At 46.5% G+C, this 27,987-nt stretch overlaps 1 protein-coding gene across 6 annotated transcripts in view; it reads right to left on the reverse strand.

Annotated features, from left to right (window-relative positions):
• The window catches only part of SPICE1 (spindle and centriole associated protein 1), a 402,804-nt gene that overhangs the window by 287,674 nt on the left and 87,143 nt on the right, over window positions 1-27,987 (reverse strand). For 5 of the 6 annotated variants that reach the window (XM_033942420.1, XM_033942421.1, XM_033942418.1 and 2 more), the window contains 2 exons: window positions 25,270-25,391; window positions 23,893-23,999 (listed from right to left, as the gene is read on the reverse strand). In XM_033942420.1, the coding sequence (XP_033798311.1) occupies window positions 23,893-23,999; window positions 25,270-25,391 (229 nt within the window). The remainder of the gene's footprint in view (window positions 1-23,892; window positions 24,000-25,269; window positions 25,392-27,987) is intronic. The other variant, XM_033942422.1, reaches the window with a different exon arrangement.

Here is a 27,987-nt window from a genome sequence, read left to right on the forward strand (position 1 = left end):
GAGCATAACAGAATGAAATGCAGGCTGCAAGCCAATTTGACAACGTACGTTTAGAAACAGGACGTCCCAATTTATTCGGATCAAAGTACAGAAAGAGTTGTGGAGATGATCTGTGGGGCTTAGTACGGTCTAAATAGTAAGCTAAAGCCCGCTTACAGTCCAAAGTATGCAGAGCCTGTTCTCCAGAATGAGAGTGAGGTTTCGGAAAAAAGACAGACAAAACAATGGATTGGTTGAGATGGAATTCAGAGACAACCTTAGGGAGAAACTTTGGATGTGTACGCAGAACCACCTTGTCATGATGGAAGACTGTAAAAGGTGGATCCGCAACTAGTGCATGTAGCTCACTGACCCTCCTGGCAGAGGTAAGAGCAATAAGGAAGACCACTTTCCAAGTAAGGAACTTGAAAGGAGCTGTAGCCAAAGGTTCAAATGGAGGCTTCATTAAGGCGGAGAGAACCACATTGAGATCCCAGACTACAGGAGGAGCCTTAAGAGGTGGTTTCACATTGAAAAGACTCCTCATGAATCTGGAAACCAAGGGATGAGCTGAGAGAAGTTTCCCATGAACTGGTTCATGAAAAGCAGCAATAGCACTGAGGTGGACTCTGATGGAAGTAGACTTGAGACCAGAGTCAGACAAAGAAAGAAGATAATCCAACAAGGTCTCCACTGCAAGGGAAGTGGGATCATGATGATGAAGAAGACACCAGGAAGAAAATCTTGTCCACTTCTGATGGTAACACTGCAGAGTGGCCGGTTTCCTGGAGGCATCCAGAATAGTACGAACGGGCTGAGACAAAAGAGTATCAGTTGAAGTCAGCCCGAGAGATACCAAGCTGTCAGGTGCAGAGACTGGAGGTTGGGATGAAGAAGGGTCTCTCGATGCTGTGTAAGCAGAGAAGGAAACAGAGGAAGAAGAATAGGCTCCCTGGAACTGAGTTGAAGTAGAAGGGAGAACCAATGTTGCCTGGGCCATCGTGGAGCGATGAGAATCATGGTGGCCTGTTCCCTCTTGAGCTTGAACATGGTTCGTAACATGAGAGGCAGCGGAGGGAAAGCATACAGGAACAGATTGGACCAATCGAGAAGAAATGCATCCGCTGCCAGACGGTGAGGAGAGTAGAGTCTGGAGCAGAAGAGGGGCAGCTGGTAATTGTGAGGAGCTGCAAAGAGATCTATCTGAGGAGTGCCCCACTGAGCGAAGATGGACTGTAGAGTTAAAGGATCGAGAGTCCACTCATGAGGCTGGAGAATTCTGCTGAGATTGTCCGCTAAGGAATTCTGTTCTCCCTGAATGTAGATAGCTTTCAGGAATAATTGGTGATCTGTGGCCCAAGCCCAAATCTTCTGGGCTTCCTGACACAAGAGGCGAGAGCCTGTCCCACCCTGTTTGTTGATGTAGTACATCGCAACTTGATTGTCTGTGCACAGTAGTAGGACTTGAGGAAAGAGAAGATGTTGGAAGGCCTTGAGGGCATAAAACATTGATGTGATGCTTCTTTTCCTGGGCTGTCCAAAGGCCTTGAGTTTGGAACACGTTCAAATGAGCTCCCCAGGCATAAGGGGAGGCGTCAGTGGTGATGACAAGTTGATGAGAAGGTAAATGGAACAGAAGACCTCTGGAGAGATTTGAGGATATCAACCACCATTGTAGAGATTGACGAAGAGATGATGTCACAAATATGTGTCGTGAGCAAGGATCCGTTGCTTGGGACCACTGGGTAGCTAGGGTCCACTGAGGAGTGCGCAGGTGAAGACGTGCGAAGGGTGTGACATGAACTGTTGAGACCATGTGACCCAAAAGTATCATCATTTGCTTGACCGGGATGGAACGTTGTGGAAGCACCTGCTGACATAGAAATTGAAGAGTTTGAAGACGGTTGGACGGCAGGAACGCTCTCATGAGGACTGTGTCCAGCACTGCTCCAATGAATTGAAGTCTCTGAGTGGGGATGAGATGAGATTTGGGTAGATTGATCTCGAACCCCAGAAGTTGTAGAAACAGGATGGTTTGGTTGGTGGCCAGGAGCACTGTTTGAAAGGAAGTGGCCTTGATTAACCAGTCGTCCAGGTAAGGAAAGACCTGAAGGTGGTGAGAGCGTAGAAAGGCAGCCACCACAATCAGACATTTGGTGAACACTCTTGGAGAGGAGGCAAGACCGAAGGGCAGCACCTTGTATTGGTAATGACAATGATTGATCATGAAGCGGAGGTACTGTCTGGAGGCCAGATTGACCGGTATGTGAGTATATGCCTCTTTGAGATCGAGGGAGCATAGCCAGTCGCCTTGAGTGAGAAGGGGGTAAAGAGTGGCCAAAGAGAGCATCCTGAATTTCTCTTTGACCAAGTATTTGTTGAGATCGCGAAGATCTAGGATGGGTCTGAGATCTCCTGTTTTCTTGGGGACCAGAAAATAACGGGAGTAGAATCCCTGCTCCTTTTGATCTAGAGGAACTTCCTCTATGGCATTCAGAAGGAGGAGGGATTGAACCTCTTGAAGAAGGAGGGAAGACTGAGGAGTGTTCAAAGCAGACTCTCTTGGCAGACTTTGGGTAGGAAGAGTCTGAAAGTTGAGAGAATAGCCGTGGCGGATGATGTTGAGGACCCACTGATCCGAGGTGATGATTTCCCAACGGCTGATGTAAAAAGCAAGACGTCCTCCTATGGGTCGTGGAAGATGGGCAGATGGTAGAACACTGGCTATGCCCTGGAGAACCAAGTCAAAAGGGTTGGGTAGACTTTTGTGGTGGAGGAGGCTTTACCTGTTGTTGCTGTGCTGGCCTAGGAGTTTGCCGTTGTTGTTGGCGCTGACGTCTAGGCTGTTGAGGAGCCGGTGGCAAAGGACAAGCCACATAGCGGCGTTGGTAGGCCGATTGTTGCCGAAAAGGCCGGGCAGGTGGGGTCTTCTTTTTAGTTTTTAGGAGAGTATCCCACCTAGTCTCATGGGCAGAGAGTTTTTGCGTAGTGGAGTCCATGGATTCTCCAAAAAGCTCATCGCCTAGACAAGGAGCATTAGCTAGGCGATCTTGATGGTTGACATCAAGTTCGGAAACTCTGAGCCAAGCCAGACGATGCATGGCAACAGACATGGCCGTGGCTCAAGAGGTCAGTTCAAATGTGTCGTAGATCGACCGGACCATGAACTTCCGAAGTTGTAGAAGAGAGGAAGAACATTGGCGAAAGGCAGGTTTCTTGCGGTCAGGGAGGTACTTTTCAAAAGCAGTCAGATTTTGAATGAGATGCTTCAGATAAAAAGAAAAATGAAAGGCATAATTCCCTTACCTGTTAGCCAACATCGCATTCTGGTACAACCTTTTGCCAAATTTATCCATGGCCTTACCTTCTCTGCCAGGAGGGACTGAGGCATACACACTAGCTCCTGTGGATTTTTTAAGTATGGATTCCACTAAAAGAGACTCATGTGGAAGTTGTGGTTTGTCAAAGCCAGGAATGGGGATGACTTTATATAAGGAGTCCAATTTACGAGGGGCTCCTGGGATGGTCAAAGGTGTCTCCAGATTCTTGTAAAAAGTCTCTCTCAAGATATCGTGGAGGGATAATTTCAGAAATTCCCTTGGAGGCTGGTCAAAATCCAGTGCATCAAGGAACGCTTTGGATTTTTTGGACTCAGCCTCCAAGGGAATAGAAAGAGAGTCACACATCTCTTTCAAGAAAGAGGTGAAAGAGGTAGCATCTGGCTTAGAGGATGGATCTAAAACAGAAGGATCCTCGTCACCCGATGAACACTCCCCCTCAGAGAGAAGAGGCTCTTCGGAGTCACCCCACAGATCAGGATCCCTAACTTGGAAGCTGCGATCCCGGGACTCCGGTGTGGAGGGTTCCAGGTGTCGGGTTTTGTGTGTTGACTTACCCAACCTCAGAGAAGCGGTACCGGATGTTAAGGGCTGTATCGGTGCCGAAGTTTGCACAGCGTGGTGTAGAGATCTTGGTTCTGGTTCCAGGACGGCATGGAGACCGAGGAAGCAGAATGTACCGGTACCGACAAAGTGGACGTGGACAATAGAGGCTGCTTCACTGTCGGTACCGGTGGCTCAGACCGGACCGGGACTGGAAGGTTCGGTGTCAATAAAGCAGAAAGGAGCTGTTGCAACTGCTCCTTAAGTTGCACCTGCAGGACGGCAGCAATCCGCTCGTCCAGCGAAGGCACCGGTACCGCTTTTTTCTTCTGCGGTACCTGCAGTGCCGCTCGACGCCCCGAGGATGAGGAACCCGAGGTCGAGGGGCTCACCTCAATCGGGGCAGAGCGCTTCCGCGGGCGCCTCGAGGTCGGCAGGACTGGGCTTGCTGCTACTGAGACCGGAGGACGCTCCAGGCTTCTTAGCCGGCTTACCTGAAGGATGCAACGCCGGCGCGGTGTCGACGAGGTGGGTGCCGACTGAGACGGAGCCGATGTCGGTGCCGTAGGTTCAGACATATCGGCACCAAATAACAACCGTTGTTGGATTTGACGGTTTTTCAAAGTCCGTTTTTTCAAAGTGGCACAGCGGGTGCAGGTGGACGCCCGATGGTCTGGACCCAGACACTGTAAGCACCAGTTGTGCGGGTTGGTGAGAGAAATGGGCCGTGCACACCGCTGGCACTTCTTAAACCCGGGTTGGGGGGGCATGAACGTAAAAACGGCTTCTGCCAAATCGAAGGCCGAGGCCTCGATGGTGGCAACAGGCCCCGCCGGGGCGAACCGAAAAAAACGTAAAGATTTTTTTTTTTTAAATCAAAAAAAAAAGAACAAAAGAAAAAGAGGAAAAAAGATTTCCTGAATGTTTACGCGAGAGGGAAGCGAAGAAAAAATTCTTTTCAACAGCCGTTGAAAAGGACGCATCTTCTTAGCTCCGCAGAAATTAAGAAACTGGGGACCGCGCGCCTCCGTCGGGCGGGAAGGCACTCGCGCGTGCGCGGCCTGCTAGAACTTTCCAAGTTCTTAGAGTGCAATCACTCTAAAATTGTCCATACCGGGGCTCCGTCGGTGTCGTCACCCATCAGTCAAGAATATGCTGCCTGCTTGTCCTGGGATAATATTTCTTTAGCTCGCTTTAAGAAATCTTGGATCCACTTTTTGAGGACTTGAGTTGAGTTGGTTGGAAGATTTTTTCCAGTTTTAATTTTATTTGGATAGTTTATGATTTATATTGTTATAGGTCATATCTCAACTAATTTACTTTCTGTACAAATGAATATTTGTAATGTCATTTGAAAATTAATAAATAATTATATCAAAACCAATCTAGGAGCTTGAATGTAAGGCTATTGAATTTTCCTATACCTAAATATATGACTTCAAGATAGATCTTTAAAGAATTTTTTGACCTCCATTTTGAAAATTTCGGAGTCTAATATCCTCCCGATACAAAAACTTTATTTCTTTAAACGAATTATCATGGAAAAGAAAGAAGAGGAAGAACAAGCACAGTTAGGAGTTTTGGAGGTATTGGAATTGTCTGTAATTGAAATTCTGGGTCGTGTTACTTTGATAGTATCCTTCATTTTTCTTCAAGATCATGATTTTGAAACTATACTTTAATTTAAAACCGATTTTCTACTTGGGTGAAAAAATTTATATCTTTCCAGATGTTTCAAGATGAACTCAAAGTCAAAGGAAAGAATTTTTGCAATATAGGTTTAAAGTTATTTCTTTGGGAGCCTTCTTTCAGCTGAGGTTTCCCTGCAAATGTTTAATTAATTATCAAGGAAATAAGTATAATTCTTTGACCCAGAACAGCTGCGCTTTTTCTTAGAAGGAAAAGGGATTCTGATGCTACCTAGGAAAGTACAGGATAACTCATGTCTGTTAATAATTAGCCAAGGTTAACAGCTCTATTCTTTTTTTTTTTTTTTTTAATTCTTTATTTATTTTTACAACTTACAACAAGTGCAGCAGAAAATGATATTTGAACTTGGATACATCACTTGATTTTCTATCTTAATCAACTTAAATTAATGAAATTTAACCCCCTCCCTCCCATCCCTACTATAACATATGCATATCTTTATACCATACAAAAATTATATTCATCTATAATCGTATTATCAGTAACAGATGCCTTTTACCATTCAATTTTCAAAAACGGAGAAAGAGACCTCAGTGTTTCTCCAGAGTAATCTGGGGAAACTTTCTATGGCAAATACTTCGTTGCCATAGAGAAATACATCCTAGGGCACGCTTTCTTTTGAACTTCAATTGGAGTTCTGTATGATTGGTTATTTTTCCGTGTTCTTTGAACTGTGATTGGTCCAGAGCTACTTCCCTTCTGCCCTTCTAAATCCCAGACAAACGCCGAGCCGCCATTTTCTAAAGGGAAAATCATTTGAAGCGGTAGCTCTTATTTGAAAGTAAATAATTCAATATTACTGATATTTATTAGCAGTATAGCTATTTGTAAAATTTATTACATTTACTATGTTTTTCAGATAATCCCCTGATGCAGCCGATGCGCGAAACAGGGCCTGTCGGGATATCTATATGAAGTATTTTAATGATATCTAATTCTATCTCCTAAGTGTAGTGAATCTGCACTGGGTTTTTGACTGCAGTCTGCGGTGATTTTGCAGTATTATCAGACAAGACTGACAAGATAAGTGCCTAAATGAGTGCTTATAGTTTAAATTTACAATATATCTAATATTGATTCAAGAGAAGCACCTAATAAGAATACTAGTGGCCTTTAATACAAAGTTTTGTGAGACCTAGGATGTATTTCTCTATGGCAACAAACGATTATAGATGAATATCATTTTTGTGCGGCTATAACTATTGAGAATATTCAGCTTGTGTGGAAATTTATTTTATCTTTATACCATAACATATCTTTATAACTATTTTAGAATTTACCTTTTTTCCTAGAAGGGATGTTTATTTTCTTATTTTGTTCTCCCAATTGTGGACTATATAATAAGTTGAACCTTATTTGCTCTAATTTAGTGAAATTGATTGATTGTAAATTTTCTAATTTTCCTTTTCAAAGTTAATTCTTTGCGTGTAACTAATTGATAATAAAAAGAAAAAAGAAAAAGAGAAGGGGGGTGCAGGGACTCCCCCGCTACAAGTCAATGCTGCTCAAGATAACCAAATACATAATCAACGAACGCCAAAAAAAGGCCAAGTTAGCATAATAAGAAGGTGTAACATTTCCCACCTGCAAAACTGAGTAACAAGTCACTAAAGACGACACAGCCTAAAGAGAAGGGGCACCACCCCGGGACCCCTCAAACTCTGTAACCTTAAATAAAAGAACTCATGGAAATATTAGTGAGAAAGCCAACTTACCAGTTACTGGCAGGCGACCTGCGAATCAGACAAAATAGATGGACGGGTGTGAAGCTTCCAGAGGATATTTACAAGAAGGAAGATTAACAGAGGTGAGTAACCTAATCTTTCATTAGTGTACAATAACCTCTGGAAGATTCACCTGTGGGACATATCAAAGCAGTCCTCAAAACATCAGGGGGGCCCGATGCGCCCGCAGCCAGGATTGAAGCCCCATAGATGCATCATGCTTGGATGCCCCATCAAGTCTGGAAAACTTGGAACGGTATGACGAAAGGCCCAAGTGGCCGCACTACAAAGCACATCAGGCGAGACCGCACAGGATTCAACCCACGAGGAAGCCAGTCCTCTCGTAGTGAGCCTGCACCCCAAGAAGAGGCTTCTTCCCCACTGACACATAAGCAGCGGAAATGGCAGCACAGAACCATCAAGAGGCCAACCCCAAACACAGGGTCTGAAAGTCATGCATGGCCTCCAGTTATCTCAAATGAGTTGTCGCACATCCAAAGACCGCAAAACACGGTCCTTAGACTTGGAACCAACTGAACAAGTGGGTAGCCAAACTACCTGGTTGACATGGATTGCAGAAACCATGTGCAGAAGACACAGTCCTCAAAACAACCGCAGACTCCTTGATGCAGACATAAGAACATAAGAATTGCCACTGCTGGGTCAAACCAGTGGTCCATCGTGCCAAGCAGTCCACTCACGCAGCAGCCCTCTGGTCAAAGACCAGCAACCTAACTGAGACTAGCCCTACCTACATACATTCTGGTTCAGCAGGAACTTGTCTAACTTTGTCTTGAATCCCTGGATGGTGTTTTCCCCTATGACAGACTCCGGAAGAGTGTTCCAGTTTTCTACCACTCTCTGGGTGAAGAAGAACTTCCTTATGTTCATACAGAATCTATCCCCTTTCAATTTTAGAGAGTGCCCTCTCGTTCTCCCTACCTTGGAGAGGGTGAACAACCTGTCCTTATCTACTATTCCCTTCAGTACCCTGAATGTTTTGATCATGTTTCCTCTCAATCTCCTCTGTTCGAGGGAGAAAAGGCCCAGTTTCTTTCACTGTACGGCAACTCCTCCAGCCACTTAACCATCTTAATCGCTCTTCTCTGGACCCTTTCGAGTAGTACCGTGTCCTTTTTCATGTACGGCGACCAGGGTTCACCATGGCCTGGTACAGCAGCATGATAACCGTCTCGGATCTGTTCATGATCCCCTTCTTTATCATTCCTAGCATTCTGTTTGCCCTTTTCGCCGCTGCCGCACATTGCATGGACAGCTTCATCAACTTGTCGATCATAACTCCCAAGTCTCTTTCCTGGGAGGTCTCTCCAAGTACCGCCCGGACATCCTGTATTCGTGCATGATATTTTTGTTACCTACATGCATCACTTTACACTTATCCACGTTGAACCTCATCTGCCATGTTGATGCCCATTCCTCGAGCCAAATTATGTCATGTTGCAGATCTTCACTACTCTGAATAACTTTGCATCGTCCGCAAATTTAATCACCTCACTCGTCGTACCAATGTCCAGATCGTTTATAAAGAGGTTGAAGAGCACTGGTCCAAACACCAAACCCTGCAACACCCCATTGGTGACGCTCTTCCAGTCCGAATATTGTCCATTTACCCCCACTCTCGATTTCCTATGCTCCAGCCAGTTTTTAATCCACATGAGTATTTCACCCTCGATTCCATGGCTTGCAATTTTCCGAAGTAGTCTTTCATGTGTCAAACGCCTTCTCAAAATCCAGATATACAATGTTGACCGGGTCGCCCTTGTCTATCTGTCTGTTTACTCCCTCAAAGAAGTGCAGCAAGTTCGTCAAACAGGATCTGCCTTTGCTAAAACCATGCTGACTGGTCCTCATCACCCCGTGTCCGTCAAGGTGATCAATGATGAAGTCCTTTATCAGCGACTCTATCATCTTTCCCAGTACCGAGGTCAGACTCACCAGTCTGTAGTTTCCCAGATCTCCCCTCGAACCTTTCTTGAAGATCAGCATAACATTCGCCACCTTCCAGTCTTCCAGAATCTTTCCCGATTTGATCGACAGATTTTCACTGAAAGAGTGGTGGATTTTCACTGAAAGAGTGGTAGATCGCTGGAATGGTCTTCCACTTCAGGTGATTGAGGCCAGCTGCGTGCCGGATTTTAAGACCAAATGGGATCGTCACATGGGTTCTCTTTACAGAGAAAGGTAGGGGTGGGTCATTAAGGTGGGCAGACTAGATGGGCCGTGGCCCTTATCTGCCGTCTATTTCTATGTTTCTATGTTTCTAGATTGGCTATTAGTTGAAGCAGTTCAGCTATGGTCCCTTCCAGTTCCTTGATGACCCTCGGATGGATACCGGATTTATCGCTCTTAAGCCTATCAATCTGCCTACACACATCCTCTAGTCTAGACCAGTGGATCCCAACCCTGTCCTGGAGGACCACCAGGCCAATTGGGTTTTCAGGATAGCCCTAATGAATATGCATGAAACAGATTTACATAAGAACATAAGAAGTTGCCCCCGCTGAGTCAGACCAGAGGTCCATCTTGCTCAGCGGTCCGCTCCCGCGGCGGCCCATCAGGCCTAGTGCCTGAACAGTGATCCCTGATTAATTTTATAACTTACCTCTAATCCCATCCCTATAATCCACCTCTACTCTTATCTGTACCCCTCAATCCCTTTGTCTTCCAAGTACCTATCCAAAGCTTCTTTGAACCCCTGTAGCGTGCTCCTGTTTATCACATCTTCCGGTAGCGCGTTCCATGTATCCACCACCCTCTGTGTGAAAAAGAACTTCCTAGCGTTTGTTTTAAACTTCTCCCCTTTCAATTTCTCTGAGTGCCCCCTTGTACTTGTTGATCCCCTTAATTTGAAAAATCTGTCCCTATTTTTTCTATGCCCTTCATGATCTTGAAGGTTTCTATCATGTCTCCTCTAAGTCTCCGCTTTTCCAGGGAGAAAAGCCCTAGCCTTTTCAGTCTGTCAGTATATGAGAGGTCCTCCATACCCTTTATTAGCTTAGTTGTTCTTCTTTGAACTCTCTCAAGTACCTCCATGTCCTTCTTGAGGTACGGCGACCAGAATTGAACACAGTACTCCAGGTGCGGGCACACCATAGCACGATACAGTGGCAGGATGACTTCCTTCTTTCTGGTTGTGATACCCTGCATGCCTGTCATTTCCATTATATGCAAATCTCTCTCATGCATATTCATTAGGGCTATGCTGAAAACCTGATTGGCCTGGTGGTCCTCCAGGACAGGGTTGGAAACCACTGCCCTAGACTGACCGTCAATCCTGTCAGCTTTCTGTCTTCGTTTCCAGCATATAGCCTGATGGGTTCCAGTATGCTGTGTAAATCTTCTTCGGTAAATACAGACGCAAAAAATGTGTTCAGTTTGTCGGCGATAGCTTTGTCCTACTTTAGTGCTCCCTTTATTCCATAGTCATCCAACAGTCCCACCGCTTCCTTCGCGAAAGAACAGCTTGAAGTTCTTCGCCTCCTTGGCTATTTTTTCCTCGTAGTCTCTTTTGGCCCCTCTTTCACCTTATGGCACTTGTGTTGATGTTGTTTGTGCTTGTTCCAGTTTTCGTCCATTTTTGACCTTTTCCATTCTTAAACAAAGTTTTCTCGTCTCTGATCACTTCCTTCACCTCTACAGTGAGCCACTCCAGTTCTTTGTTCTTTTTCCTCTTGGATCCCTTGTTGAAACGTGGTATATATAGATTTTGCGCCTCGGTGACTGTGTCCTTAAAAAGGAACCAAGCTTGCTCTAGGGTTTTTACAGTGCTTATCCTCTTCTTAATCTTCTTCCCTACCATGAGTCTCATCCCTTCGTAATTCCTTTTTCGGAAGTTCAGTGCCGTGGCTGTCATTTTGGACCGATATTTCTCCCCTGCGTCCAGATCGAAGCGGATCATATTGTGATCACTTGTTTCCCAGCATCCCTTCTACTTCTACATCTTGTGCCGGTCCTCGCAGGCCATTTAGAATTAAGTCCAGAATTGCATTTCCTCTAGTATCTTCCTTGAGAAGTTGTTCCAGGAAGCAATCGCCTACAGGATCCAAGAACTTGGTCTCTCTAACGCAGCTGGAGGTGCCTAGGTTCCAGTCTATTCCCGAATAGTTGGTCACCCATGATAACTGTGTTGCCTCCCTTGCAGTTGCGTTTAATCTCGTCCGTCATTTCTCCGTCAATTTCTTCGGATTGCCCTGGGAGGCAGTAGTAGATGCCGATCTTCGTTTCCAGGCCATTTGTTCCTGGAATTTTGACCCATAGAGACTCTAACTTATCCATCAGTTGTGGTGTGTTCTCTCCAGTAGATTCAATTTCCTCTTTGACATATATGGCAATGCCCTCACCTATATGAGCTACTCTGTCTCTGTGGTATAATTTGTATCCCGGTAGCACAGTGTCCCAGACATTTTCCTCTGACCACCATGTTTCTATGATGCCTATGATGTCAACGTTATCTTTTTGTGCCATAGCTTCTAATTCCTAAGGCTCCTTGCGTTCGTGTACACAAACTTGAGTTTGCGGCCTGTTCCTTTTTTGCATTTCCTTCCCTCTTGTGAACTTTTTGGTCTGTCTTGCCTGCGATCCGGTTTCCTCCGGGTATACCGGTTCCCGAATCATCGACTCTCAGTCGACTGTCGGCTTTCCCCTTCTTCCTAGTTTAAAAACTTCTCAACTTCTCTCTTGATGTTGCTTGCAAGTAGCCTCGTTCCGTCTCTGCTGAAGCTCTGACACTCTCTGTACAAAAATGACAACGAAGAAAGCAGTCTTGATGGTAACATCTCTCAGAGAAATCCCATCCAGGGGTTCATAGAGCGGACGAACCAGCGAGTGGAGAATCATATTCAGATCCCACGTAGGACACGACAGTGTCAAGGGGGGCTGCAGCCTCCCCGCCCCCATAAGAAGTGTAACAACATCTGGGGAAGACGCCAGAGAACCCCAGAGAGAAGAGGGACCCAAACACGACAGTCCCGCAATGGGGACACGGAGAGAAGAAACCGCCAGACCCGCCCTGAGATCAGCCTACAGGAAGTCTAGCACATGTGCCACCGATGGGGTCAAAGGATCCACTTGAATCCCCATACAACAAGCATGAAAGCACCTCTAGGCCTTCGCGGAGGCCGACCCCGTCAAATTCCTCTTGCCATGAAGAAGTGTTGCGATGACAGCAGAAGAGAAGACCCTAGCCCTCAAGGCTGCGCATACAAGCACCAGGCTGTAAGGCCAAAGCGGTCTGGAACTTGAAGGGCTATTAGGCCTGCATGAGCAATCTCCAATGGCAAGAAAGATGCAGACCCCCCATGGAGCTCAACCGTACCAGGTTTGTGTACCAAGGATGGCTGGGCCAGTCTGGGGCCACAAGGAGTTCTGGACCTGTGTGAGACGTCACCCAATGCAAAATGTACCCTAACATAGGCCACGGGAAAAGCCATAAAGAAGTTCCCCTTCTGGCCACCATTGAACCAGAGTGCCGAGCCTGCGCTGCTGACTTCTCGTTGGTGGCTGAAGAACCTATCCGCCTTCCGGTTCTCTGAGGATGCTATCAGATCGAAGGCAGGATGACTCCACCGACAAATTATGATTTCGAACGCTAGCCTGGATAGGGACCATTCTCCCGGGTCCAGAATCTGACGACCAAAGAAGTCTACTGGCATATTGTCCACTCCGGTCACATGAGCCAAGGACAAGGCCATCAGATGCTGCTCCGCCTAGGCAACAAGCATCCGAGCCTCCAGGCTCAGCAGGGGAGTTCTCATGCCTCCCTGACAGTTGACAGAGGCAACAGCTGACGCAATGTCCAAGAACACACGGTGGCTCCCTTGAAATCACAGCAAAGCCGGAAGGATCGCTCACAGCTCCAGTCAACTGAGCGACCAACTGCTTTCCAACGGAGTCCACCGACACTGAACCGGCGCAGACTGGGAAACTGCTCCCCAGCTGGAGAGACTCACATCTGTGGACAGGGCCACCCAGTCCAAGACTCGTACAGGGAGCCTCTGTGCAGAGAACCGGGTTCAACCTAAACACTATACAGCTGCAGCCGCCACCAATCATGACATCTTCACCCCCAGCGCATCCCGCTGAGGATGCCACCAAGACAGAAGGGACAACTGAAGAGGACAGATATGAACTCTTGCCCATGGAATCCCAAACATGGTCGCCACCCTGAGACCCAATATCTGCAAATACTGCCAGGCTGTTGGGACTGGAGCCACTAACATGTCCCGAACTGCACTCCAAAGCTTGAGATTCCTGGATTCCAGCAGAAACATGGTTGCTGCCAGCATGGAACCAGACTCCCACGTACTCCAAGTCCTGCATCTACTCGAGGCGACTCTTCTCGAGAATAATCACCCAGCTAAGACTTTTCAGCAAAGTCACCACTTGGTGAACCACCAAGCAGCATTCCTCCAAAGAGGGAGCTCTGATCAGCCAGTCGTTGAGGTACTGATGGACCAGCACACCCAGCGAGCACAGATGGGCAGCCACCACCACCATGATTTCGGTGAATGATCTGGGTGCTGACACCAACCTAAAGGGCAGCGCCGCAAACTCGAAGTGCCTCCCGAGAACATGAAACCTCAGAAACCTCCGATGATGTGGAAAAATTTGGGATGTGGAGGTACGCTTTCGAGAAGTCCAAGGAAGCCCAAAACTCCCCGAGCGTCACTGCTGCCACCACTGAACGCACCATTTCCATCCAAAAATGCGGAACTCGTAGGAAGGTGTTCACTGCCTTCAGGTCCAGAATAGGTCTGCAATTTTTGGAGTCCTTCTTTGGCCTAATGAAGTAAATCGACTATTTCCTGGAACCCAAGTCTCTCTTTGGGACAGGCTCTATAGCCGCAAGATCCAGCAACCTGCACGCTGTGGCTCGCACCTTGCTGGCCCTGTCCAGATTTCCCTCAGGAGGGGACAGGAAGAAATCTGGCGGAGGCCAGAAAAACTGTAGTCAAATGCCTTCCTTGAGCACCTCGAGGATCCACTGGTCCAAGGTTACCATTTGCCATTCTGGAAGGAAGGCCGAAAGCCACCCCCCAAACCGAGGGGGCCCCGCCAGGGACCTGGCATCATAATTTTCTCTAGGGAGGGGCAGAAGGCCAGAAGTTTGAAGACTGTTGGCACGCTGCATCTCCAAAGCGAGGTCTGGAGGGAGCTCCAAAACGCTGTCCTGTCATCGGGGGTCCGGCAAACTGAGAAGTGCGCTGGAAGGGACAAAAATCTGGCCGACCCACACCCCTGGTCAGACGAAGTCTAGAGCCAGGGAGCACCTCAAGCTTACAGTCCTGAACACTGGCCATAAGGTCATCCAAACCCTGGACAAACAGGAGCGAACCTTTAAAAGGGAACCTGCTCAGCGTAGCCTTTAAATGGAGCACACGACTACTGGCAAATCCAAATCATTCGCCGAGTGGACACTGAAGAAGCTCCAAGCTTAGTTCAAGATGCCATAGAGTGCGTCTGATGTATTCACATTACCAATAATGGAAACAGCTATAAGGGGAGCAAGATGTCAGTCCATAGGGTCCTTTAAAGAATTACCTTCACTTCTTTTACCCGTATTTAAAAATTATAATTTCCTGCTCCTGATTCCTCAAGGCTCCAAAGGGATGTGTCCTGTCCCTTTGGCCAGGCACCCATGGCCACACGTCCATGGGCCGCGGCTTGATAGCAATTAAGATGCCTCAAAGGACCTCTCTCTCTGACAGTTTCAGTTACTGTAGTTTATTTGATATACCGCAATTTTTAACAAAAATGTCAAACCAAAGCGATATAAGCTGATGACCACGGGGTTGCCTGTCTGATGAAACATGAAGGAGCCCTCTGGCTCAAGATAGTCCTCCAAACTCCATGGCTTGATGGCAATTAAGAGGCCTTAAAGGACCTCTCTCCCTGGCATCAGGTATTAACTGCTGTCTGTGGAGGTGCCTGTCGGATAGACACAAATAAGTCCTCCGGCTCAAGGCAGCCCTCAAATATCTTAATAAAAATTTAAAGTAAAACAAATTTCAGTATTTTGATCTTCACTAACCCCCTTCCCTTCTTTACTAAGCCGCAGTAGAGGTTTCTACCGTGGCCAGGATCACTAAATGCTCTGACACTCATAGAATTCCTATGAACTGTGACAAACCTGTGGCCAGCTTTGTCCCTGTAAGGGATAAAAGCAAAACACGGTCCCTGGTCAGAAGGGCTGACCAGGTTAAAAGTAAAGGTTTGGTTTTGGCTGACTACCCCTCAGACAGTGAGGTAGGGCAGGAGAGACAGGAACATAGGTACATCTAGCAGAGAGCGCCATCTCAGGACAGGTACTCTAGAAAGCCTGATAGGACTCTTATTGAGAAGTGGAGTCCCAGTGCTGGAAGGTATGCTCATTACCAGCCTAGGAGAAACCTGAATTATTTCCCTAGGGATTTCCTGCCCAACACAGCTGCTCCTAGGAGAGCGGGGTGGGGCTTTAACCAACATAAAAACAGAGTATGGGATCTCAGTAGGGAGAGCAGGGAGAGTCGGGACGGGGCTAGAGCTAACGAGCTGAGGCAGCGGCAGAAGCAGCAAGGCTTGGAAGCAGATGAGGGGAAAGTCTCTCTCCTCCAGCCCGCAGCAGTGAGGACGTGGAGATGACCGAGGACTACCTCAGTCCACCCCAGAGGCTGCTGAGCAGACAGAGGCTATGGACGTCTCTGAACCACTGCTGGAATCTGGCTATTTACCCACTGACATGGAGGTTAGTTGCTAAAGGGAATGAAGCAAGACTGTGCTTGTGCTGGCTCCCGTATCCCCAGCCCAGCTGACAGTGATTAGGGGGAGAGCAGGAAAAATCTCTCCGCTACACTGTATGACTGCCCGGAGAGCATTGTTTGTTGAAGGAACTTTATCTGTAGGGGTGTGAAAGCTCCGTGTGAAAACCTAAGTAAAGTTCACAGCTTACCTAATGTCATGCTATGTTCAGGAAGCCCAGCTGATAGTAACGAGCTGTGAAGCCTGCTCTGCAAAACCTATCCGTGCCTCAGCTCGGTAAGCTGAAACGTTTGAGAAATTCATTGTTAGGTTTTGGGAACTGTAATTACTCTGGCTGTGTTTGCAAAGTTTGAAAGTTTATTTTCCTGATATTTTTCATTTACCTTTACCCCTGGTGAAGAGGACTGTATTTAGACTAAAAAGTCCAGGGTATTGAACTGTATGTGGCATTTGTAGCAAGCCATTCTGACAACTGCGAGCTATTTTGTATTTTATGTTTTGCCATGACATGCGGGTGGCTGATGGTATTCAGACCCCCGGGTTCAATAAAGTACAAGAATATTCTTTTGGTAACAAGACGTACCTGTGTGGTCTTCTCTTTACAAGCTACTCTCAGTGTGGCCTGGTAGACTAGGCAGGCGCCTAGGTCTGTTATAACCTGAAAAGCCTTCCTTCAACCTGAGGAGGCCACGCCGACAGGCCAGAACTCAACACATCTAATCCCTCTGCTGGTTAGAGCAAGGGATAAGTGTGTCACAGAACGTCAGAGCAGTGTCAGAGCTTCCCTTATCATCCTTATTATGTCTGGGAGAGCTGCTACTCTCACTACACTTCAGCCAGTGCATCATCAAGGTGCTCTCCTTTGTCCTTAAGTTAGAACCATGGAACTTGTACAAGAACTAGACAGTTTGTACAAATTGCGATATGCCAAAAGGAAATTTCCAGATATCGCTATGTCAGCCTGCGTGTCCACATGGCAGGGAGAAGATGAAAAAGGAAAACAAATTAGATGAATGACAATGACAGAAGGGAGACAGATAAGACATTATGGAAGACAGAAAGCTAAAATGAGATGGCATACAGACAGATGTAGTGAGGAAGGAAGACGATGATCAAAGAATATGAAAAAGGGACAGTGTCGGATTGAAGAGTGATACATTAGGATGCAAACAACAAGAAAGGGTTTCCACAAAATTTCAGAGCTTTGTACTTACATACTATTTAAAACAATTTTATTAGGTTTTCATACATAAAACATTAACAAGATCAGCCAGATCATCAAGCAAGTTACCTATTCCACAATATAGAACCCAAGAGTCCTCCCCCCATCCCCCTTTCCCCCCATATTCCCACCCCACCCTCCCATCCCCCCCTGGGAACAGCCTTATAAGAGTCAGGTCAGTTTAACAATCTACTGCGGACAATCGGTGTCAGTGTTGAACAGAAGGGCACCCAGCAGCGTAGGTATAATAAACCAGCTTTAGAGTTCATGTCTGTAATAGATATTCGTTCATAGCCAGCCAACTGGATCAGTTGCGTGCGCCAGTGGGAAACCGTTGGCGTGTGTGGAGACAACCAGCATTGGAGAATAGTTTTAAGTCCCATGAAGATGGCCTTTCGAGCGAACGCCGCTGCACCTGGACGGATGGGTATCAAGGAGAGTTTTAATGTAAATAGGTATGTATTGGTGGGCTGCCAAGCGCAGTTCCAGATGGATTGTATTTGCAGGCAGACTCGTTTCCAGTAAGCCTGTATTCCCGGACACTGCCAAAACATATGGCCTAGCGAGGCTCGCGGGGCTGCACACTTTGGGCAACAATCGGTAGGACTTACATGCGCCCGGAACGCCCGGACAGGAGCAAAATATGCCCGGGTTAGGAACTTGTAATATCGTTCTTTATCAGCCACTGATGTCTGTAGTTTCATACCCTTTGAAAAGCTCCGTTTTAGCACATCCGCCGAAATTGTAATCTGCAAGTCTTGAGTCCATGTAGAAGCTAAGGAAGCATAGTCCAATTCTCCAGCCAAATCCTGTAGAAATCTGTGGTGGAAACGTAATGGTATGGGTTCCTGAGCAGTTAGGCAAAGGGCTTCCGACAATCTGTCCTGGACAGTTCCAGTCAAGGCAGTGTTTGACAAAGTACTGACATAATGATGTAACTGGGTATATTTGAACCAGTCCGCAGGCAGTGCTACAGAAGAATCACATAATGTTTGGAAAGATTGCAGTTGTCCAGTAGGTTGTAATACATGAAACAAATAAAATAGACCCCTCCCGTTCCACCAGGCCTGGGCACCCAGATCCATTCCCGGGAGAAAATCCCCATTACCCGCCACCGGGAGACACGGGGTTGTGTCTGATCTAACGGCCAAGCGCCGACAGAGAGTCTTCCAGAGCCGTCGTAGGGGAAGGAGAAACAATTCACCATAGGTGTTGTCCCGTTTAGGAAGGCACTTAACATGTAACATATAACTGAAGTGGTAGGGGGCTAGTGCCAAACATTCCACCTCCGTTGCCGTAAAGTAGGATGTGTTACAGAACCAATCATTTAAGTGCCGCATCAAGCAGGCCTCATTAAACCTCCCCAAGTGTAATAAACCCAAGCCTCCTTGAGAGATAGGTAGAGTTAATGTGGGTAAGGTGATCCGGGATCTCTTCTCCCCCCATAAAAATCGAGATAGGGCACGATGATGGTGTCGGATATGTTTGTGTAACAAAAATATTGGTAAAGTTTGTAAAACATAGAGCCACTGTGGAATCATCATCATGTTATACAGGGCAATCCTGCCCATTAGTGTCAATGGATAGGATCTCCAGGCCTGCAACCGCTGGGTAGTTCGGGTGAGCAATGGCATAACATTTAGCGAGTAAAGTGTAGACAAATCCCTCGGTATGTGTATTCCTAGGTATCGAATAGATGTTGGGGCCCATACTAGAGGAAATGGGCCAGGCCAAGAGTCGCAAAGTGACAGTTGCAGGGGGAGTACTAGAGACTTCTGTTTATTCAATGTCAGCCCAGAATATATGTGGAATTCGTCCAAGAGTTCCAGAGCACGTGGTAGGGAACTATACGGTTGAGCTAAGGTGAGTAAGAGGTCGTCCGCGAATGCCAGCACGCGTAGCTGAGAGGTGCCCTCCTTCAACCCAACCACTACATCATCCCTCAAGATAGTTCGAATGAGGGGGTCTAAGTAGAGAATGAATAGTAGTGGGGATAGTGGACATCCCTGTCGAGTGCCCCGACCTATGTCAAACGGCCGTGTCAGAATTCCATTTACTAGTAGAGAAGCTGTTGGGGATGTATATAACACCCGCAAAGAGGTCTCAAACCAACCCCCCACACCCATGTATTCCAATACTTTAAATAAATAGGACCAATTCACTTGGTCAAAAGCCTTTGCAGCGTCTAGACTGACCAGTATGCCCGGGGTAGAAGTGAGTTGGGCTCTAGACATTGCCAACAATACCCTCCGAACATGCACTACCGAGTGGCGGCCCTGGACGAATCCAGCTTGAGCCTTAGATATCACATGCGGCAATAGAGGAGTTAGTCTATTAGCCAGCAAGCGAGCCAATATTTTGATATCAACGTTGAGGAGGGATATTGGACGGTAAGAGTCAACTTCGTCTCTAGGTTTGCCTGGTTTGGGGATTAAAGTTATGGTAGCCGCGTTAGCGTGTGTCGGAAAGCAGCCCTTCTCCAAGGCCTTGACATAATAACCCAGGAGAGAGTCACACACCTGCACAGACATCAACTTGTAAAATTCAGTGGTAAACCCGTCGGGTCCCGGGGCAGTATATGAGCGGAGATGAGAAATTGCTTTTTGTATCTCTACGCCCTGGATGGGTTTGTTTAACACTGATCTCTGCAGGTCTGTGAATCTGGGCATGCCTGCGTCTTCCAGATAATCAAGCACGTCAGGGCCCGCAGATGTAGTATGGCTATCATAGAATTTAGAGAAGTGCTGGTAAAACGCCTCCGCTATGTCAGTTGGTTTAGTATGGTAAGAGTGAGGCCCAGTTTTTACCCGGGGTATATAGCGGTCGTCCTGCCAGTTCTTTGTCAGTGTGGCTAACAACCTACCAGTTCTATTACCATAACGATAGAACCTATATTTTCTATAAAACAGTGATCGCTTGACCCTTTCGTGTAATAGTGCATTCAATGCCACCTGTGCTGAGTGCATATCCTCACGGAGCAGACGAGACGGATTTGTAAGGTATCGGGCTTTCAATTGTGTATATTGCTTCTCTAGTCTAAGAATACCTTGGGTAATCCGTTTGCGGCGAGCTGAAACAAAAGAAATTATCCCCCCTCTTAGTACTGCTTTGGCCGTCTCCCAAAATAGATCCGGGGTTTGCATATGTTGTCCATTGGTGTTTAAGAAGTCTTCCCAGCAAGAATTTAAGTATGCTTGGAATGTAGGATCTTCCTTCAGATAGGAGGGGAAGCGCCACCGGAAGCCCCCCAAAGGGGGGGCTGTCCAGGCAATATCCAACCAGATAGGGCAGTGATCGGAAATGGCTAAGGGGCCTATAGTCGCCTCTGTTACTCGAGAGAACAGAGATTCAGTTATCAAAATATAGTCTAATCGGGAAAAGGTTCCATGAGCTCGTGATTGGTGTGTATAGTCACGTTCGAACGGGTGAAGTAGTCGCCAAGGGTCTACCAGGCCCAGCGTTTTACACAAGAAGGGCAACCCCTTAGTGTCGGTTGCAGGTGGAGACCCAGTTGTTCTGGTGCGGTCAAGGGAGGTGTCTAGGACCTGGTTGAAATCCCCAACTATCAGAAGGGGGACTGAGGTGTCCATAAGTCCCAAAGTAGTCAAAGAATTAAAGTACGTGGTCGAGTAGGTATTAGGCCCATATATTATCAATAAACGGAAGTCAGTACCCTGTAAGGTAATGTGTAATAGTAAGGATCTACCCTGAGTGTCTCGGTGACAAGTGGTGACTACACATTTCAGACCCTTGCGGATCAGCAAACAAACTCCAGCCCGTTTGACCGATGTGGATGCATAAAAAACAGATCCTACCCAGCCCCGTTTTAATTTTTCATGCTCCCCATCAGTCAATTTGGTTTCCTGCAAACAAGCCAGATCCGCCCTGTGGCGTTTCAATTGTTGCAGGATTTTGGACCTCTTCACCGGGGATGAAATACCAGCAACATTCCAGGAAATGATGCGAAGTGTACTATCTCCCATGGGCACCCCATATAATTAGCATGGTGACAAGTAAATTCCAGTCCCACGCCTCGGTGCCCAGCCTCCCCCAGGCGTTCAGTACAGAGAACCCATTATCTTGTAGCAAAAGCAGGGCTAAACATAGTATAGGAATATTCAATCTGACCCATAAGAAAAACTTAACTGTAACATTTGCTTTCCTCTTAGGCTGTTCCCTTCCCTTCCCCTCTAACCCCACCCCTCCCCCCTTGTCCCCTAATTTCCCAACAAGCTTATCCCTATGGTATATGCAAGAGGTCCGGAGAGACACCCACGGAACCCCAATCCATCAAACAAACCAGAACACACTTACAAGAAGTAAAGCCTCAACATAACATCATATTCTAATCTAGAATCAGTAAAGGTTAGTCCTGCCATGACCCAATTCAGTTACGTGTTATGTGTTATGCTCTTCAAGGAGGGTCTCCCGGAGATTCCAGTCGGGTGTTGATGAAGTCAGCTGCGTCAGAAGCTTCCGAAAAGGAATGCCAGGCACTCTCATGCTGTATTTTCAGGGTAGCTGGGTACAGGAACAGAAATCTTTGTTTAAGTTCCTCCAGGCGTTTACAAAGTGGATAAAATCCTTTTCTTTTTTCCGTAAGGGTCGTCGAGTAATCTTGACTGATACGGATAGCTGATCCTCTCATCTTTAGGGTTTCTTTACGTACCCGATATTGGCGCAAAATTGCTGTTTTGTGTCTGTAGTTCAGGAATTTAGCTATGACAACTCTCGGTCTGTCATCCTGGGCAGGCTTCCTTCCCAAGCGATGGGCCCTTTCCAGGCATATAGTGCCGGGTTCCATAGCTTCTGGGAATTCCAACTCGAGCCAGCCCTCCAGCTCGGCAGGTAAGGTCGCATCAGGAATCAGTTCGGGGACTCCCAGAAAACGTAGATTACTGCGTCTCGACCTATTTTCCAGGTCGTCTAGTTTTTCTGCCTGTCGATGCACTGTTTCTTGCAGAGCTGCTATGTCTAGTTCATGGGAGTTCATTGTGTCTTCAGATGCAGACACCCGATGCTCTAGTTCCGCCGTGCGGGCCGTCGTGTCAGTCAGGAGCTGCTCCAAGCGGGTCATTTTAGTTGCTAAAGCCTCCAACTGTGGTCCCAGCGCTTGGGCCACTGCCGTTTTAAGGTCGGTCAGCGCCGCGTCTGTGAACTCCGATACCGCTGTTCCCGATGCGGCCGCCATTTTGGGTGCGCTCGGAGTTAGTTTTTGTTTTCCTGCTCGCACAGATTTTGAGCGCGCCGGCTCTTGCGACCGGGTCAAATATTGATCCATGGAAGCCCGATGCTGGGCTTCTCCAGGGGACCCGGCCAGGATGAATTTTGAAGTCGCCGAGGCTAATAGGATCGGATTGGGGCCCGGAGCCGATGTGAGTCGCGTCCTCACAGGCTCATAGCGTCACGTGACCCTTCTGTACTTACATACTAATGATGAACATAACCACTATTACTCACAGAACATAATAAATAGCACAATTTATCTAATTTTTATTAGCTTATAAACAATGAACATCAGGTTCCTCACTATGTGAACTTTTATTATGCCAAAATTACAAAGGAAACGATTTTAAAAAACTAAATTTTACAGCAAATAATTTTTTTTCATTCCAGCAGCACACAAAAAATGTTATACATAAATTAAATACATAAAGTATTTTAAATCATTGATGTGCATATACCGTGTTTCCCCCAAAATAAGACACTGTCTTATATTAATTTTGGGTCTAAAAAAGGCACTAGGTCTTATTTTCAGGGATGTCTTATTTTTTTCATGTACAATGATCATATCTCCCTCCCTCTCCTCCACCCAAATTCTTCCTATTTCCTTTCTCTCCCCCACATGTGCAACATCTTTCCTCCCCTCTCACCCATCCCCTTGTGCAGTATCTTTCTATCCCTCCCTCCCATCCCTTTTGCAACAGAACTCTTGCAGTTTCTATCCCTCCCTTCCATCCCTTGTAGTTTCTATCCCTCCCTTCCTCCCATTCCCCCATGTAGCATCTTTCTATACCCCCCAACAACCCATCTCTCCCTCCCATCTGAACCACGAGACAGAAATAAATATCTTATAACAAGCCGGCAGCGTTGGCAGCAATCTAGACAGGTTGCTTCAAGGCCTGGGCTGTTCCTCTGCCACGTTGCTGATGATGTCATCAGTGATGCGGCAGAGGAACAGCCCAGGCCACAAAGCAGCCTGTCTAGATTGCTGCTGACACTGCCAGTTTGTTATAAGATATTTATTTCTGTCTCACAGTTCGGATGGGAGGGAGAGATGGGTCGGTAAAGGGGAGGGCGGCGGGGGGGAGGGGGAAACACTGCTGCTGCCAGCGACTAGGGCTTATTTTCGGGGTAGGTCTTATTTTCGAGGTAACATGGTACTTGCATTATGTATACAATATTTTAAGTTAATCTATGGCTAAGAAATTTGAATGCGGTCAGAGAGAGACCCTGAAACATGACTTTTATTCTACTGCATTAAATTCTGCAGACCACTTCCTCACAAATATAGAAAAGCAAAAAATCTAAAGTACCGTGAAAGATTTTCTATGATATCATATAACTATGTTTTTCTAAGCACTGTATTAGAGAATCGATTCTTCAAACAAATACAAACCTGTCTGTGTTAAGGTTGGACTGGAAATTTACAGAAATATCATGTTCATCTTGACTTTTCTCCAATTGATTGAGGAAAGAATTTTCTCTTTCTACTTCATTGAGAGCCTAGCTCATGAACAAAAAAAATAAATAAGAGATACAGGTATTAGTCCTTTCACATTTCTAAGTGAATGCCTATCCAAAGTAATTCAAGCAAAGATAGAAATGTAGCTGAAATTCAAAGCCCTTGCTCAACTTTGAAATTATAAAGAGCACATAGTTGAGAAGAGGTGAGCCAAAAATCCAATCATGTCAAGAGGGGTCAAGAAGAAAAAAAAGTCTGGTACTCAGAGTTCCATGTGAATAGCAAGAATTTCTTCCCAGAGCAGAAATTGCATTGGAGAATGATCAGCTTTAATGACTGCTGCTTTTTCAGTTGCAGATACATTAGAAAGATCATTATACACTTCTTCCTCCATATTCACAGTTTCTGCACTCGCGATTTTGATTATTTGCGGTTTTTTGCTTTCTGGCTCCTCCCCCCAAATTAGATCATCCATGGCCAATTTATAGAACGTCCACCATCACACATTTTTTTTTTCTGTGCAGGGTGGGCCTCATTTCCACCTGGCTAAGTGCAACCAACTAACATGAAGATGGGGAGGGACGGCAGCTTTACGGGGACCCGGAGGTAAGAGTGGTGGTTTGGAAGGGTTGGAGCAACGTGACAGTAGTTGGCGGTGAGCTCTGAAGAGAGGAGACGGGCCAGGCGCAAGTGGAACCTGAAGGTAAGAGCGGCAGCTTGGTGGAGTGGGAGGGATTGGAGCAACGCAACGCAAGTTGGCGGTGGGCTCTCTCTCCCCTGCTCTGTAGACAGGGCCAGGGTTAAGGAGCAACCTGGGGAGGCAGGGGAGGAGGCAAATAACTTTCTCATATGTTATTCGCAGTTTTATCATATTTTCGAGGGTTTTTAACAGAAAAACGTGAACATGAAAAAGTTATTCACAGTTTTTCTGTATTCACAGGTCAGTTCATCCCCAATCACCGCGAATACGGAGGGAGAAGTGTATTATTTTCCCCCAGAAAGTGACCAGCTCCTAATAAAGCTTTAGACAGTCCAATTGTGAAACAAAAAAACTGTTTTCTATCCACAAACTACAAATGTCCATTATAATTTGTTCAATAGTGATATTAGAAAAAGTCCCCCAATTGTCAGGTATCTTGTATGGAGAAGTCATGACAAAGTCAGAACAACATAAATGCAGTTTTATATAGAAACAATCAAGCATGAAAACCTCTAGTAAGGCACCCAAAATAATTTTTATTGAGCATTGTGTGCTGCATATACATGTAAGAATAAATATGGACATAACCCTGAGGTATTAGTGTATGTTACCTGGCGATCCATAACTGACTCACTAAGGATAGATAGCTGTGTAGGAGGGTCCCGTTTCTGTACAATGGGGCCTTGAGAGGATTCTGAATCACAATAAGGAGCCACAGTTACATTAGGAAAACCTAAAAACGTCAAAATGAAGATAAAAATGATTACAAAACCTACTCTGCCTTTTCTGATTTGTCACACCAAAGTTAATCTTTATAACAGAGCACTTAAGAGTGTCAAGAGATACTGGAGCATATGGGGAAATTAGGTTCTTACCTGCTAATTTTCTTTCTATTAGCCTATAGACTGGTATAGTCCTTATGAATGGGTATATATCTCATCATGACAAGCAGGTGGAGACTGAAACAAAATTGTGGAATAGTACATAAGAGGTACCTTCCCCTATTCCTATCAGTCTGCCGAATAACCAAGCAGAATTAAGAACTTGAAACTAAAATAAACAATACTCGAAACAGGAGTAAAAACAAATATACCCAAATGCTGTTGGAAAATGCAAAGGAGAGATCCCAGCTAGAAAATGTCCCCACAGCTCACAAGCTAAGCCACCTGAGCCACAGCCGCTGTTCTTCAATTCTCCCTGGCCCTAGAAATATACTAGAACCTGCAGAAAAAACAAAATCTGCACACGAGCAAAACAAAAACCCGCAATCACCGCACAAAGACAGGGTGGGGGACTATACTAGTCCACAGGCTAACAGAAAGAAAATTAGCAGGTAAGAACCTAATTTCTCCTTCTGTAGCGTCTGGTAGACTGGTATAGTCCTTATAGGTATAGACCAAAGCAGAACCCATTAAGGGTGGGGCCCCGAATGGCCGACACCAAAACACGTTCACTGAATAACGCATCCCGACATGCTTGAACATCCACATGGTAGTGTCTGACAAAGGAATGCAGAGAAGACCAAACTGCAGCCTTGCAAATATCCACTGGGGGCACTAGAGAAGACTCAGTCAAAGAAGCTGCCTGACCCCGAGTGGAATGAGCCTTGAGAAATTCTGGAACAGACTTTTTCTTCAGAAGATAAGCGGAAGCAATAGTCGCCTTAGAAGCGTCATACCCCTTACGAGGACCCGCAAGGACAAAGAGATGATCTGATGTCTTGATCTCCTGGGTCTTCTGCACATAAGAGCGAAGGACCTGACTGACATCCAACTTGCGCAACTATCTCTGCTCAGAAGAGCCCTCCCGGCTACCCAACACCGGGAGAACCACAGCTTGATTGACATGAAAAGGAGAAATTACCTTTGGCAAAAAGAAGGAACAGGCCTCAAGACAACCCGCCCCCTAGAAAACTCCAAGAAGGGAGCCCTACAAGAGAAAGCCTGCAGCTCAGAAACACATCTAGCAGAAGTAAATGCCACCAGGAAGACCACTTTAAGAGTAGTCGTTAGAGAATGACACGGTGACAAAATTCATCACCGTTCTCGTCCCCGCGGATAACCACGGGAAACCATCTTCATGTCATTCTTTAAGGAAAGAGGGAAGAATCAGAGTATGAATGGCCACAACCACTGACCCGCAAGCTTTGCTTTGAATAATGCTGGTGTAGAAGGACAGAGGATGAAATAGACACTAGAAAATGACATGGGTTTATTTCCTGCGGTTATCCGCGGGGACGGGGACGGTGATGAATTTTGTTACCGTGTCATTCTCTAGTAGTTGCCCAACGGTTCAAAAGGAGGATGCACTAGAACAGACAGAATTAGATTCAGATCCCAAGATGGAACAGAGGGCTGAACGGGAAGCGTGAGCAAATTTGGCCTCCCGCAAGAAGCAAATCACATCAGGAATGGCAATCAGACGCTGACATTTTAACAACCCACGAAAGGCTGACAAGACTGCAAGCTGAACCCGGAGAGAAGACTAAGCCACTCCCCTGTCCATGCCATCCTGCTAGAACTCTAAGATGTTAGGCAGAGAAGTGTGAAAAGAGACCACTCCAAGCGAAGCACACCACTTCTCAAAGATACGCCAAACCCTCACATAAACCCGAGAGGTGGAAAGCCTCCGGGACCCCAAGAGAATTGAGATCACTTTATCTGAATACCCCTTCTTACCTAGGCGATCCCTTTCAAGAGCCAAGCCGTAAGACAGAAGGGACCCGGATCGAACATTGGAAAGGGACCATGAATCAGAAGATCGTCCAAGAGAGGCAGAGGAAGAGGATCCGCCACCAGATGCCTCACCAGATCCGCGTACCACACGGGATCTCTGGTGGCGCTTCTTCAAAACGCAGCACCAAGGAGACCTGCTGAGTCAGGTCTGGTAGCTCATCCCTCTAAAAAAGGCGCACCCTGGAAACCTCTTCGCCGGAAGGCGGGAAACCCACTGCCCCGCCACCAGCGGACATCTTGAGAAGATCCTGGAAATTTCTCAAAACGGTCCAGGTCCTCATCCAGGCCAAAACAGACTCCACTGGTTCTCAAAGCAGCATGCCTTGCTTGACTTAGGGGGCAAAGCTTACTGCTGAGGCACCTCTAAAAAAAATGTTAGGAAGGTGGAGGAAATGGGGGGAGGGACCCAGCACGAGACCCACCAGGTTTGACACCCCTGAGGTCGGACGGACCCCCAAACAGAGCCCACCCAAGCACAATCTGGCATAAAAACGAGGACTAGGATCCCTAAACAAACTCAAACAACCCTACCAAGAGAGAATGGTACAGCTCCTCACACTTGCTGAGACTGAGAGAAGACTGATAGGAATAGGG

The sequence above is a fragment of the Geotrypetes seraphini genome, chromosome 4 (assembly GCF_902459505.1).
Source record: "Geotrypetes seraphini chromosome 4, aGeoSer1.1, whole genome shotgun sequence".
NCBI classification, from domain to species: domain Eukaryota; kingdom Metazoa; phylum Chordata; class Amphibia; order Gymnophiona; family Dermophiidae; genus Geotrypetes; species Geotrypetes seraphini.